At 42.7% G+C, this 14,648-nt stretch overlaps 1 protein-coding gene across 3 annotated transcripts in view; it reads right to left on the bottom strand.

The window, feature by feature from the left end:
• Positions 1–14,648, bottom strand: part of pacs2 (phosphofurin acidic cluster sorting protein 2) — a 55,485-nt gene that overhangs the window by 3,918 nt on the left and 36,919 nt on the right. Inside the window, exons 2-22 of one of the 3 annotated variants that reach the window (XM_035167448.2) lie at positions 12,731–12,818; positions 11,913–12,002; positions 11,033–11,158; positions 10,432–10,594; positions 10,074–10,147; positions 9,817–9,897; positions 8,404–8,460; positions 8,119–8,273; positions 6,979–7,069; positions 6,578–6,646; positions 6,172–6,296; positions 5,914–6,046; positions 5,682–5,786; positions 5,328–5,434; positions 5,085–5,239; positions 4,847–4,957; positions 4,626–4,734; positions 3,638–3,670; positions 827–869; positions 687–729; positions 299–434 (exon numbers count right to left, since the gene is read on the bottom strand). In XM_035167448.2, coding sequence (XP_035023339.1) covers positions 299–434; positions 687–729; positions 827–869; positions 3,638–3,670; positions 4,626–4,734; positions 4,847–4,957; positions 5,085–5,239; positions 5,328–5,434; positions 5,682–5,786; positions 5,914–6,046; positions 6,172–6,296; positions 6,578–6,646; positions 6,979–7,069; positions 8,119–8,273; positions 8,404–8,460; positions 9,817–9,897; positions 10,074–10,147; positions 10,432–10,594; positions 11,033–11,158; positions 11,913–12,002; positions 12,731–12,818 — 2,094 coding nt within the window. Of the gene's footprint in view, positions 1–298; positions 435–686; positions 730–826; positions 870–3,637; positions 3,671–4,625; positions 4,735–4,846; positions 4,958–5,084; positions 5,240–5,327; positions 5,435–5,681; positions 5,787–5,913; positions 6,047–6,171; positions 6,297–6,577; positions 6,647–6,978; positions 7,070–8,118; positions 8,274–8,403; positions 8,464–9,816; positions 9,898–10,073; positions 10,148–10,431; positions 10,595–11,032; positions 11,159–11,912; positions 12,003–12,730; positions 12,819–14,648 lie in introns of all 3 variants that reach the window. The other 2 variants (XM_035167447.2, XM_035167449.2) reach the window with 2 other exon arrangements.

Raw genomic sequence — 14,648 nt, forward strand, 5'->3', positions numbered from 1 at the left:
CAAGAAAGACTTCAATCTGAATCAAGGATTCCAAATACTAAACAATTGATGGGATCGGAAATAATCAAAGAACACATTCTGCTACACAAAAATATGTCAAATTATACTTTAAGGACTTTTCTGCGATCATTGTATTTTTCTTGCATCATGCTGGCTGTTGGTTTATTGCTTCAGCCTTCTAAAAACATAGAAAGCAAATGTTTTAGAAACCTATAACAATGGGTAACGAGCTGATAATTCTGGGAACCACTCATTTAAAGGTTTCTCCATTTAGCTGAAATGTCTCTTTGTGTTCTACCTGTAAGCACAGAAGCTGGTGTTGACGGACGGAGAGGAGGGCGGGGTGGGCGACGCCTCTTTGAGAGCAGGAGATATCTGTGGAGGCGTGGAGGAGAGCAGCGAGGAGACCAGAGGTGCTGCATCATCAGAGTCTCCTGAGGAACCAGACGATACACAGGATCATTCGAAAACTAAAAACTGTAAGACATTCGTTTTCAATTTAGACAAATATTTGCACCAAAATGAACAATTTGGATCCTCCCTCTAATGATTTACATCTCTGATCATAACAAGGAATAATAGCAATGTAAAAATTAGCTTTTTATTCATAGACTACATGTGTAAAAGATGCATTTTTATCTGTATTCTACTTTGAAAGTCCATAAACAAACCAAACATTGGCTGACCTGACGCTGCCGACGACTGCTCCACGATGCCAACTTTCACCATCTGAAGATTTATAAAGGAAACAAAGACACACAAACATAAATCAGCTGGACAACGACTGAACCAGAGCAGGATTTATAGGGAAAAGGACGAGACTTACCCCAATGAAAGGGATGAATTTCTGACACGAGTCCTCGTCGGGGCTGTGGAGAGGCAGTGAAAGGACGCGACAGCAAGAAGAACATTTAATTTGCCTTGTTCAAATGAGAAATCTCATAGAAAGTAAAAGAAACTTAAAACCATTCTGTGAAAATCTAAAAGGTGAGAAATGAAAAGAAATGGCATCTAGGGGTTAATAACACTAAGATCAACTGTTAGTTCAACTTGTGCTGATTTCCAGTGCATCACATCTGGAAATACTGCGGTTTCCCCATTGCATGTAAAGTATGCAGACACAATCAACAGAGCATGCTGCACAGATTCACGATCCCGTCTGCAGGCCCCCTGATTGTAGCTGGAGAAGCAAGAGAGAGAAAACATGCAAACTATCGGGCCTCCACAGAAACCGTCCAATCGCTGCAGAGACGGAGCAGATCTACCAGAGTAAAGTCAGCAGGGGGCATTCAGGAGGCAGCAAGTCCGTCAGGGGAAACACTCAACTGGTAAAACCATAGAGAAGAGGATGAGAAGGAAGAGCACCAACCTAAGTTTAAAACCTCACATGCACTACCTGGGAGCGGTAGTGCATGTATACGCTTACAAGCCTTCTACACTATGAACTATTTTCCCAGTAAGGACCGGAAAAATAGCCAGAATGGAGTCGTACTGAACTTTTTTCTAAATGTGAAGACATGACGTGAAAGGTTGTTGCTCTTGCCTTGAAGAAACCTGCCATCGCCCCCCCAGGGAAGAAACAGAGAGACTACAGGAGGAGGGGGAGAGAAGAGAGAAGACAGTCTAGGAATCAGTTTGTCTTTTTTTGGGGTTTCCAACACAACATCAGCCTCAGCCGCAGCCACAGAGAAGAAGAAGAAGAAGCCAGATGTCTGCCTGGTATGTGAGTGATCTGCGCGGAGTCTGACAGAACACGTGACTTCTGTCCATTGTATTTGTTCCAGATGCACATGCATGTCAGTCCGGGTCAGAGGAATCAAACTACAGACATTACACATGCACTTTTCTTGATAACAGCTCAGGGCCAGGGATATTTTGGGCTTTGATCTCGATAACAAACTTGATTTATTTAATTTCTTGAATCCAAAAATACGCTTTGATTTACTGGAGCAGCAAAGGTCTGTTCAGAAGAGGGTAGGATTCAGTTTACATTAGTTTTACTGCACGTGTTCTTCCTCTGCCGGCAAGATTATGCAAAAAAATACTGAATGGATTTCCATGAAACTTGGTGGAATGATGCAACACGAGCCGACAAAGACGCCATTAAATTCTGGTTTGGATCCACTATTCAGTTTTTGTCTTTTTCTCGTTATTTAACATTCTGAGGGCTTTTTTTGACATTTTCACCAATTTCCTAGGGAATAATTTATGGATCTTGATGAAACAAACATATTTATATATATATATATATTTAGAGGACCTTGGCCTTGGTGGAGGTTGAGTCCTGTTTCACAAGATGTTATTACTTTTTATTTTGTCAAACAAGAATAAACCTAACATTTATTCAGTTTGCAGTCACTTTCCAAATGTCTTGTGAAAGTTTTACTCTATTTCTTTGAGTATATAATTTCTCCAGTTATTATTAAATCCCAATTCATGAAGTCCTTTTACATATTATGAATAAGAGTGATTATGGTCAGTTTCATAAGTTATTTACCATCACACTTTGCTGTATTAAATATGTGGAATCTCTTGATAAATGTGATTTATTCATCCTATTTATCAAAAACCTTTTCACTACATGGGAATTATTGATAATCCTTCATAAATAAGTGACAATATTTCCCTATATGTGACACTTTGTAGATTAATAGTACAGAAAAAAATTACATTAACTCTGCTCCACGGAGAGTAATATAAGCTTATAGGCTTCCTTTAAACATAAGAGGTTTTTATTCCATTACCATTAAGACATTACATTGAATCATGATATGTTTGATGTTGGTACTAGACGAGGACAAACCCAACATATAACTTTAATAACTCAACTACAGCGGAGGACGTTATTTGCACTGTGACGTTTGTTATTTTAGTGACAATGTGCAGGCGTCGTACATCTAACTGGACAGAGAACAGACACGATGGCCAGAAGCACATGATGATGCAGAGGAAAGAGGAGGGAGGACGACACAGACACACCTCCAGAGGAGGGAGGACAGACATGATTGGTTCTCGGGTCTCCTGCCACTTTATCAGCATATTTTGAGAATGATTTCTCTTTGGAATAATAACAGGAGAGAGCAAATATTTAGAAATTGTCTCACAAAATAAAATAAACCCAATATGAGCAGACATCTTTGGACTCCCACTGTTTCCAGTCCTCATGTCAAGGTAAGATAACTGGCTGTGAGAGCAGTATCGATGTTCTCACCTAAAGTCTAAAGTCTACTTTTGCATTTGGCAGCTAAAAAACTGTGCAACATGATATTGTGACAGATGTTTGAATCAATAGCTCCCAATAAAGTTTAACGAGGAGTTTAGCATCACAAGTTCAGTTTTTGTTTTGGATATAGTTTGTATTTTCCTGCAAACCAAATAATAAACACTCGTCTCTATTGCATCATCTTATAAAAACCTCTCAATAGAAACTTGAAGCTTTAATTAGTTGAAGAAATGTCCTACAGTGTCGTCTGTTCTGCGGTGTGAGCGGCAGATATACAACTTTTCTGAAGAGGCTGTTCATAGCAAAAACAAAAACAAAAAACCTTTGTGAGCAGCTGTTAAAGTGGCAGAGAGGGTTGGGAAGGAAATGAAATCACTGGGCTACATGAGAGACAAACTCAATTGACCACAATACCTTACTGCAAAATCAAAATGAAAGCTCTTTTTCCTTCAAAGAAAGAAAAGAAAACATACAACAAAAAGGTCAAAGGTGTTATTCACACACGCAAGTGATGGAGAGACGCTGATGTTTAGACAGACTCCACCACGTCCACCACAACACCTCCACACAAACACCACAAGTGTATTCTAACTTTCACCTGTTGTTCAAGAGGGGATTTAAAACAAGTAAATGGAGGACAGAACTCGCAGTATTTGTACACGTGATATTAGAGGTGAACGTATTAATCACTTCAAACCACCAGAAGTCGATGATTCTACTGCAATTTTATAGTATTATCTGTCGCTAGTAGTTATTATAGTGATTTGTAGTTTAGTTTACACTTTTCTATCTTTTCACGTTCGCTCTTTTGGACTCGTACTGTGAACTTTGATTAAATACTTCTATTAGTTCAACTATTGAATTGCAAAATCTGTCAACAAGCTTCTCCAACGCCAACAAAGTCACTTCATTCATACAAAACCAAGTTAAAGTGTCAAAATTACAATTTTTCTTTACACTATGTGCCAAAGTGGAAACTTCTTAATTAGACAGTCTAGCTCTTTTCTCCTATTTCTAATCTATGTGCCTTAAAATCTTTGTAATATAAATATCTTCTCATCACTACATTTGTTGTTGAGTACTGCAGTTAATACTCTTTAGTGGAGGTGTCTTGATCTCACTGTATACCTCCATGCTTTGTGGGCATCAGGTCTGTCTTGTGTAATTATAAAATTGCAAAACTTATTTACTTTGCTTTCGTTGCAAATTTCTCCCAAACCGTATGAAATGCATTTTGAAAAGACACCGACAAGTTCAATCTCCCCTTTTGAAAAACTGGTGAAAGATCCGCATTCGAAGCATTTGTAAGACGAAACCTTCAGACCGATCTAAATTCAAACTTTAGTAGTTTCACAAACACATCTCAGGTCTCTGCACAATAACGTAACATGAGAACATGTACCTCTTCTGTTTGTAGGTGAGCATGGCCTCTGCGATGGGAAGCTGGTGAGCTCCGTTAGCGCCCACCATGTACTGAGTGACCCTCGAGACCACGTCTGGATTCTCCTGGGCTGCACGGGACACACGGAGTAACACCCACAGCTTATCATCTTATATCTTAAAGTTAAGTTACGTTAAAATAGTGTTTTGTAGTTTTAAAGTCAATAAGACAAATGAGCCCACCAAGAACAGGAGCTTCTGGCTTGAGGAACAGGTCCCTCCAGGCAGAGTCTTGGAACAAACTGTTGTATCGATAGTCAATAGTGCCCAGATATTTAGAGACTGGATGTGCACCTGAAGGAAATAAACAACATGCAGTCGTCAGTCTCGTCAGATGATCAGGATTATCTTCTAATCCACTTTTAAATATTTCCCAAACTAACACAAACCACACAACCTTCAGTGTTGGACGGGCACTGACCTAGAGGGATGATGAGGAACCTCATGTATCCGAGCCAGTCAGGGGTCTTATGGGTGAGGTGGTCCACAAAAAGCCTCAGGACTGCACTGAGGTAGTGCTGCGCTCCGGCCACGGCTATCTTTATGGGAATGGGCGTCTGGGAGTTACAGTTACAACTGAAAAAACAAAACAACAAGGCATCATGACAACTTACAGAGATTCACAATAAACGGATCTTATCAAGCGTCAGTCACTCAGACTCACAATCTCTGTATGCGGGAGACGATGGTGTTGAATGCAGCCTGGATGTCTGCTGTGGTGCAGGTGCACACCACTGGGAGGTGGTGGTTTTGAAGCATATCTGAAAGATACTGGGAGGAAAAGAAGAGAGTGAAAGTGAAGAGTGCTTTTATCATAAACATAACAAGGTGAAAAAAGCATTTTACTGTCAGGAAGTTATTGCTTTATCCATCTGCTGTCAGTTATATTTCATAAACTTGATAATCATTTTTTAAACAATTATCAGAGGCTGAAAAGCTATTATACAATATAGATAATATTCTTATTCAAGTATAGATAAAGTAATTGTTTAATGTTTGTTGTTGTAGTAAATGTTACCTGGCCCTGCCAGTCTGACGTGTTGATGAGGATGATGCTGTCAGGGAGGTGGTTATCAGACACCAGGATGTGGTTCAGTTGGTCATAAACCGTCTTCCTTGGGATCTTGGGAGGGAACATTAAAACACATAATCCTCATTTTAGTCTCCAGATTCAAAATGTTGATGTTTTACCAGTAAGCAGAAGCTGAACCATCTAAACATGCTGTGTTAGTGAGGCTCTCCCTTCATACCTGTAGGTGGCAGCGTGTGTCCAGGGACCGCTCGTTGTCCAGGCTGTTGGCCCTCTCGTTCAGGGGCCTGCTGGGCTGACGCTCCTTCAGCGACGTGCTCCTGCCTCGTCGACCGGCCAACTTCGGCTCCTGCCTGACAACCAAAACACACATTCACTCTTCCTCCCCTTTGAAAACACTGTTCACGTTGATTTTGATGATAAATACTCATGTCAGCTTTGAAAAGAAGCGATTTAAAGAGGTGGATTTATTTCTCACCTGTTGGACGAAATGATGAGGGACTCTGTCTTGGTCATTTTCCCACTAGGTGGCAGTCTCTCTAGAAACGTGTCCATGTTGTCCATCTCCAGCTCAGTGGTGGGAGTCACCGCCTCCGGCTGCTCCTGAGGGAGAAACTACAATATGAGTCCAGGGCTGACAGATGTGTTTTTATTTTCAAAACAACAAACTGAACTTTTGCTTCGACTGGACAAGAGCTGTTATTCATTATGATTTATTATAATTATATCTACAGGTGTACAGAATATACAGTCATGCGTAGCTGAACATAGCAAATGTGCAGTTTCTAGTTCTCATTTTTCTTTTCTTTAAATTATTGACCTTCAGAATAACACTGGTGTTATTGAAGGTTATTGATGTAGCAGCTGTGAGAGTTCATACTCACAAAGGAGACGTTATCGGACACATTATCATCTGGAAACTTGGCTCCGCTCTTGTTTTTATCCGTGTCAATCTGGAACGAGACATTTTGCAGGGAAAATAAACATTACCTGGTTTTGATGGAATCCTCAGAGTTTGTATTTCACACAGATTAAAGCGTGATGGAATTCTGGGTTGAACAGAAATCCTAGTGTTTCATAAACAAACTGCTGATCCCATGACTGATGGGAACGTCTGAGTGGGCCGAGTGACAATTCAAAACCTTTCTGCTCCAGTGGACTTTGCTCACTGGCTCATCAATGGTTACACTGGGCTGACTCCAGTTGTTTCACCGTGGTATTGAAATGCTGAAGGGAAGCTACAGCCCTGATAAAGGTTTTTAGGAGAGAGGAGCTCTGGTCTCACCGGGCTCGGAGGCTCCCTGTGGCTCCGGATGCTGTGGATGCTGCCGATCTCCGTTTGAGAGCTGGAGAGGGAGAGACCCTCGAAGTACGGCCTGAGAGAGAAAACAAACAAGTCTGGGTTGAGTCAACGTGATTTATAGACAGATATGAGGAGTCGTCTCGGGATCAGTGTTTTTTAAGATATTTTCCGGGCATTTTTCTGCCTTTATTGATGGGACAGCTTCATCGTGTGGAAGGGGGACAGTGGGGAAGACGCACAGCAATCTGCCGCAAGCCAGAATCAAACCAGCTGCCCAGAGAGACTCTAACCGAACTAAATGAGAACAGTACTTTGAAGAAGTTGTATGAGAAATGAAGCTAAAATACTCCGGATGTGAATGCTGCCATCTTGAGCGTTTGGACCCGCAGTCTGCATAGTAGCATTCAGGGGGATGAAGCCATTTTAGCGAGGTCACGAGTCCGTCTCAGCTGTCAATCATAAAATGACAGAAACCATCTTTGATAAAACTGTATTTGATATTTTTAGTTTATTCCATGTCCCATCCACTTACATAAAAAATTTTCTTAACATAAATGTGCAAACGAAATCTAAACGTGTCCGTTATGTTCACAGTATAATGTAGTCATGCTCACAGCAGATACAGTGGAGGTTAGTGTTGTTGCTGTATCGCTTTAGCTTTATCTTGAACCGTCTGCTGGTTAAAAACTAAATAATCCGTTCCTCTCAAGCTGCTTTTTACACATTAGAGTTGATTCACCAGTCGAGATGAGGCCTCAGTTGTTTAATGTCTTCTGCTGCTCTGGAGCGGATTTCTAAAGTGGGAGGAAATTACTCGAGGGACGTTACAGCTCGAGCCGGGGAGAAAGCCAGCGTTAGAAACTGGAGATGTGGAGTCTGATGAAAGAAAGACACTATAGAATTGCATGATGGGAAACGAAGGATCCTGTGTGAAGAATAATATAAATCTGGGGCGTCGACCCTCCAGCACCAGTAAATCCATGGATATGTTCCAATGTGGTGTTAAAACATGCTGAGCTGTGCAATTTTCCGTCATGTAACTGTGGTGTTGTCATTCTTTGTCTTGCAACACCACTAATAACCATCGGTGAAGATACACACTCCTCAGTGAGAGCCACTCACTTGAGTTTGGGTTTGGGCGTACTGAGGACGCTGTCGTCGTCATCCAGCTCTGGGCCGCTGTCACTGGGGTTCTCAAACTCCACGCTGTCCAGGTCCAGGTCCTCCTCCTCCACCTCAGGAGGCGGCTCTGCAGGGTCCTGCTCCGAGTCCAGCACCTTCTCACACACACACACACACACACACGCAGAGGCATTCGATGTTAAGTGGTTCAGCAGCTCCACAGTGGAGGCTCAAAGGAAGATTAGATTCCCAGTAGACGCAGCAGCATCTGGAGAAAACACCCACCTCATCTGTAACTCTGAACCGCTTCAGGAGAGCCACCACTCGCTGCTTGAAGTTCTGCTGCTAAAACACAGGAGAATAAACACAAGTCAGAGTGTGACCTAGTTCTGATTCATCACAGAGCGCTGATCAATGCAGCGCAGAGGAAACAGCTGCAGCTCCTTTACTTCACTGAATTTACCGGCAGTAGATACATTTGCAGCGTCGGCTGCTGATCGATTTTACTGCACGTGTTCATGTAAATCAATAATCACACAGCATCATGCTTCATCTGCTTTCTGGGGCCTTCTCACTTCCTGCTTCTGCTCACTCGATAACGCAGCAGCATCCCCGGGCAAGAAAACGCTAAAGCTGTCTCTTTGCAGCTCATTAAACAGTGTTTAATATAACGCGTTAGCATTCAACCACCTGCTAATGAGTCACATAAAAGATGGGACTCACTGAGGTGTTACTTGGAAAAGCTGGTGTGAAAAAAACTGCAGCGTCTGGACTCGATATTCCGTTACAACCACAGACCTGTAGATATGGATTCATATGTTCCATTTTTATGCCTTTAAAAAAAAAAACTATAAATCTCTACCATGTATGTGTTTCTGTAACTGGCTGTTACCTTCTCAAGATCAGAGTTAGGACTGTGATTAAAGACTTTTATTTTAAATAGTAGGTATCAGATTGACCTTTTGACCACCAAAATGAAATCAGTTTATCTTTGAGTCAAAGTAAATGTTTGTGCAAAATCTGATGACATTCCCTCAAGCTGATGTTCACGTTCAACAAACACATAAACATACTTTGAGAGGCAAAATAACTATAATAATATCGGACAATCTACAGGGACGTCCTCTACCTCAGAGGTTTCTTCCACAAGAACGGTAAGAACGTCCTTCTCTGGCTTCTCATCTCACAATAGAGTATTTACACCCAAATAAATGCTCTGCTATGTTTCCTCTGGGGTGATCTCGCCCTGGCTTTGTTAGGACGAGAGCCAGAGCAGCCACAAGGTGTTCATTATGGACATGTACCTCCCTGGAAGTATCAGGAGGACGATGACGAGGTGTTTCAGGATCAGTGTTTTCTGTTCTGTGGGGGAGAGGAGCTGACTTTGGGCTTTTTAACTTTGCAGACACTCGACACAAGTAGAGGAAAGAGAAACTGAAAAAGCATCACGTGTCTCTTTTAAAATAAACAGCTGGTTGACACTTTATGCTTTAACAAGTGTAAAACTGATGAATCGTGCGTTACAGCCTTTGAAATCATGACCTTTAAGAATAAATATGTTTTATCTGTCCAGTAGATTCAAGAGAAGAAGCTCTGAAGCTGCTCTGTAGGTTTATGATGGTCCCAGCACCTTCATGTTGTTATTCATGCACCAGCTGACAGAATAATGGATTCCTTAAAACCCAGCCTGGTTCTTACTCTGGTGATGGAGGCCGTCCTTACAATCGACCTCCTCTGCTTCTTTGGCTTCCTCACATCGTACTCATCGTCCTCCAGATCCTGAAAGCACAAGTTAGAATGATGAGAACAGCTCCTCCCATAAAAAAAATCTAATACATAATTTACACGTCCACGTCCTTGAGCTCTCCTCAGCAAATGATGCAGTGCCAGTACAGATGTTTTATCCCAACCCTCAGCTTTATTATGAACCCGCCGGCCACCGAACTCGGACTCACCTGCGCCTGCACGGCGTCGTCGCTGGCCTCCTGCTCCGAGGAGAAGCTCTCGTACTCTTCCTCCGAGTAGTTATCTGAAGCAGAGGAAGTCAGGGGATTAAACGCTGGAGTGTAGAAGATGTCTCATGAATATTTCAGCTACCCCCTTTTAAATTTGACACGCAGCCAGGTTCTAAAAATACACGACGAGCCGTACGACTTCATTTGAATGCTTTTCTGCATGAGAACAGAGGAAGAAAAAAAAAAAGCCATTCTGAACCCTGTGACCCCTCCTCTGTTTCAGCTCTTTAGAATATTAGGTGATTATGATGGCTCCGTGCTGTGTGACCTCAGATCAGCGGGGGTAATGAGAGCGTACCGGAGCACTTGGTCTTCAGTCCGTCCTGCAGGGCGGCCTCCTCGTGGTCTATCGGCTGACTGGACAGAGAAAAGATCCAGATCTCCGCCACGTTGCCCAGCGTTTCTTTCTGGTTGCTGCAGAGAGGCAGGACCTGGCCTCCCTCGGTCGGGTGCTGCATCACCTGGGAGAGGAGGACAAAGGAAAAACGTGAGATGAATGATTCACTGCTTCATCTGGACTCACTCCCTAGTTAATGTGATTCTGCAGACTCAAATTGCTCCACCTGCATTAAACTCTATGTATTAAACAAATCTATATGCTTATGTCTATTTTAAGACCAATTAGATGTGTATTTTTAAGAAGGCTGTGTGATTTTAAGAGCCAGGAGTACAGGCAGAAGAATCCGAGCCAGATCCCGGGTGAGCATGAAGAGGTCAAAGTCTTCTCGTGAACATCAAACTGCAGCTACACCATCCAACATTTTCTCATTTTATCTCTACCCAGGTCCTGAGAAGATGCACCTTCCTGTCCCGAGACGTCAAGAGACAACACACAACCCTGTGATCTTCTCCACACAACATGCTCTCTGTCAACCCTCATTAAATCAAGCAGCGTTTACCTCGGCCATGTCGATAGATCCCACCGCCAGAGTCTTGTAGCCCAAGATCGTCCGGTTCTTGTATCTCTTCCGTCGCTGCAGCATGATCTGCAGCTTGTTTCCTTCTCGTTTTAAGAAGTGCGGGTACTGGACGTGGAGGAAGGAAGAAAATATACAAATGATTCGAGGAGAAGGTCTGATGATATTCTTTATTTTCTCAGTAAATCCCGTGAAAAGACCAAAACCATGTGTTGTCAGTGAACTGAAACCTGACATATCTCATACCTCAGTGCCACTGAGCCCCAAACACCAATAAAACACACAAGTGAGTTGGTAGAAATGTTTCTTCATTAACATGGACATGATGTTCTCCTGCAGTTTTTTTTTATTTATTACACACTAAGTTTGTGCAGTGTTCTCCAAATGACATCATTACCTCCACCGAGGACGACATGATTCCATTTCTTTCTTTTACATTGAGGGCGTTTTTGAAAAGAATCTACATTTCTGTCGATTTCTCAGAGAAGTAAAATATTCAGGCATATTTAGGGGACTGATATTTATGAGTGTTTGCAATTTGGTGCAGATCCAAATAAAAATCTGCTTGTAGAAGAATAGAATAAAGAAGTATTACGAGAGGAGGACGAATGTAATGTTGATTTTGCTCTCAGATAGGAAAAATATCTCCGTACAGTATATATAAAATTCCCATCTCATTAATAGCTAATGCGTATTTGAATGGTTGTCATGGTAACAAAGCAGTAATGGTAATAACACACGCATATTCCGAACAAAAATTCACTTCAATAAGAAACGATATGAAACATTAAACAACAATATGTATTATTGATTGTGTGCTTATAATTAACAACAAACAGCATCATGGGGTTTTGTCTTGTACCTGTAGTGAGAAGGTGAGAGCCAGGTCTGTCTCCACAGAGCCACTGGGGGGCAGCACTATCTCATGGGACCTCAGAATCCGTTTGGAGCCCTGGAAATAAAATAAACACTTAAATAAAGGTTTGAATTCAGTTTGCAGCGCGACTCGGTTCACTGTGCAGCGAAGGTGCAGGACATGTTTTATTCAACAGGATTCAACTCATTATAAAACACCAGGCAGATGTTTTCACACGTTTTACCTTTTTTACAAAACCCACAGTATTCACAGTGGAATATAATATACACAATGCAAACTAAAGTATTTCACTGTATTCTTGATGTGATGATTGTCCTCAATTCTAATCAGATCCTCTTTGAGTCTAACTTTGTGGCAGATGTAATCAAATTCCCTCCGAGTGTTCCTGATACGTCACGTTCACAAGAGCGTGAGGTCACATGACTTCTATCTAATTAGTTCGTCCTTGAGTCCAAGTCGGTGTTTGTGCGGAATCTTAAGGAATTCCCTGAGGGTTCAAAAACACACTCCCATCCTGGAGGCGTGAAGATAGAACCAGATATGATGTTGTGTTTACTGGAATATAAAACAATATAACTCAGGTCCGTGCACGTTGGTATTTACACCATACAAGGGATAGTACGGTGGCCCTGAAGTGCAAAACACATCAACAAGCTGGAAAACATTCACTTCTAACAGATGGGGTATAGGCACCTGCTGTCCACAGGGCTCGTCACTGATTGGATGGACACACTGGCCACTTGTTTGTGATTTGCTGCATGTGTGTGTGTGTCCTACAGGTTTTTGCGTGCAGACAAACATACCTGGATTTTTACGGCTATGACCACAGAGATCAGCTCTTTATCGAGTTCCTTCATCACGACCAGCTTCTTCAGAGTCAGACTGCACAGCCTGCAGAGAGACGCAGAGAAACATGTTTGGTTCAGCTCCGCCGGCACGATTCTCTACATCTGCACAAACACATGAGTCATTCACAAAAAAAGGCCGAACACGTATTTATTAAACAGTTCCACGTAAACTGTTTACAGAAAAACACTTGAGGTTTGGCAGGAAACACGTCGGACCAGATGCACCAGAGCAGCTTCAGTCCCCCCCCCCCCATGTGCGTTCCTGACATGTTGCACTCACAATAATATGAGGTCGCCGTGACCTTTGACCTTTGACCACTAGAATTCAATCAGCTAATTTGTGAGGATTCTCTCGAGTCGCTCTTAAGATAAAACATTCACAAGCCTATAAGTGTTTCGTGGGTTCACTGTGACCTTGACCTTTGACCTTCGAGCAGCAAAATCGAATCAGTTCATCCTCGAGTCAAACTGTTGGAACTAAATATGAAAAGAAGGTTTTTCTGAAAATGAATAATTATCAATATGCAAATATAAAAAGAAAATCCCTGATTTAGTTAAAATTGAATCTCGACATTTCAACTTTATTCACACAAGACAAATAAATATCTTCCTGCGTTTTATTTTGACTGTATTCCCGACATTCTTGTCATCATTTCAACTTTATTCTTCAGAGTCCCTAAAGACATGTGAGCACATTTTTAAAGTTTCGTTTGTGCAGGAGAGACTTATTTTTTTCCGCCCATGTCCCCATAAGGACTCCATATTATTCTCCAAATGCATTTTTGTCCTCATCCCTGATCATATAAATCTTCAGTCCTGTTATAAATCAGCAAGTGGGGAAATAAAACAGCAGAAACCAGCTCATCTAAGTTGTATCCTGCAGGAACGACTGGCTGAAGATCACAGAAACATTTCAGGATTCCCACACTGGTCTGTCAAGTGAATGTGAAGCGAGGTTGTCGCGGCACGCTGAACTAAACCCTGCCACCGCTGAGGCCGGATGGTGCCGGGGCAGCCGGGGGTGGCGTCGTTAGGGATTCTGGGCAGCAGAGGCGAGGAAGGGCGGGAGGAGGGGGGGAGGAGGGGGGTGTTTTAACAAGCCTGTCACGATTTTGTCACACACTTTGAAAAAGAAGGAACTTTTTCTTTTCATGCATTCACCGGCTCCTTTCATTAAATCATTCAGGAGAGCTGCTCCGGACAAACTGGCTGCTCACACTCTGCGGAGGCCGACCATTTATCATCCTGGGAAATTAAAACGGCGTTAACACGGCGGTGCTGCCGGTTAGGATGACATCACTCCTCAATTATTCTGGGGCAGGAAAACACGGCATTGAATGCGGTCCAGCAGCAGCAGCGACGGCCCATTGTCACGCAGAGTGAATGAATGTGGGTCAAAATTGCCGCGAGTGACCCAGGAGGGTGAAGTGTGCAGAGTGGAGGTGACATTAATACGTCCCTCAGAGTCCAGACTGAGGGGTCGACCTTGGAGGAAACCTCACCCCTCTCGGATTCTCCTATTTTCAGAACAGGAGGTAAAACACTGGGAAGGTGACACAAAAGAAAACCACACAGTTTGCTGAGTGACATGAGCAGCAGAGGGGGAATCAATCAGCCTGGACTGAAAGGAAAACACTGCGATGACAATGGCAGGTTTGAAGAGGCCTCGACGGGCTGAATGACGACCTTTCACTTCTTCTGCGGACCGAGACGCGACCCAAGAAATTCCGGGCACAATGGACACAAGCCAGTGAAGGCGCACATTGTCTTCAACGCTGCGCTCGCACTCGCACAATACGCAGCATTCTCCTGCTTTCGTGTTCTGCCCCGTTTCCATCAGCTCCGAGCCCACAGCACCGTCCACGTCGGTTAA

Source organism: Hippoglossus stenolepis, chromosome 10 (assembly GCF_022539355.2).
Source record: "Hippoglossus stenolepis isolate QCI-W04-F060 chromosome 10, HSTE1.2, whole genome shotgun sequence".
Taxonomy (NCBI): Eukaryota; Metazoa; Chordata; class Actinopteri; order Pleuronectiformes; family Pleuronectidae; genus Hippoglossus; species Hippoglossus stenolepis.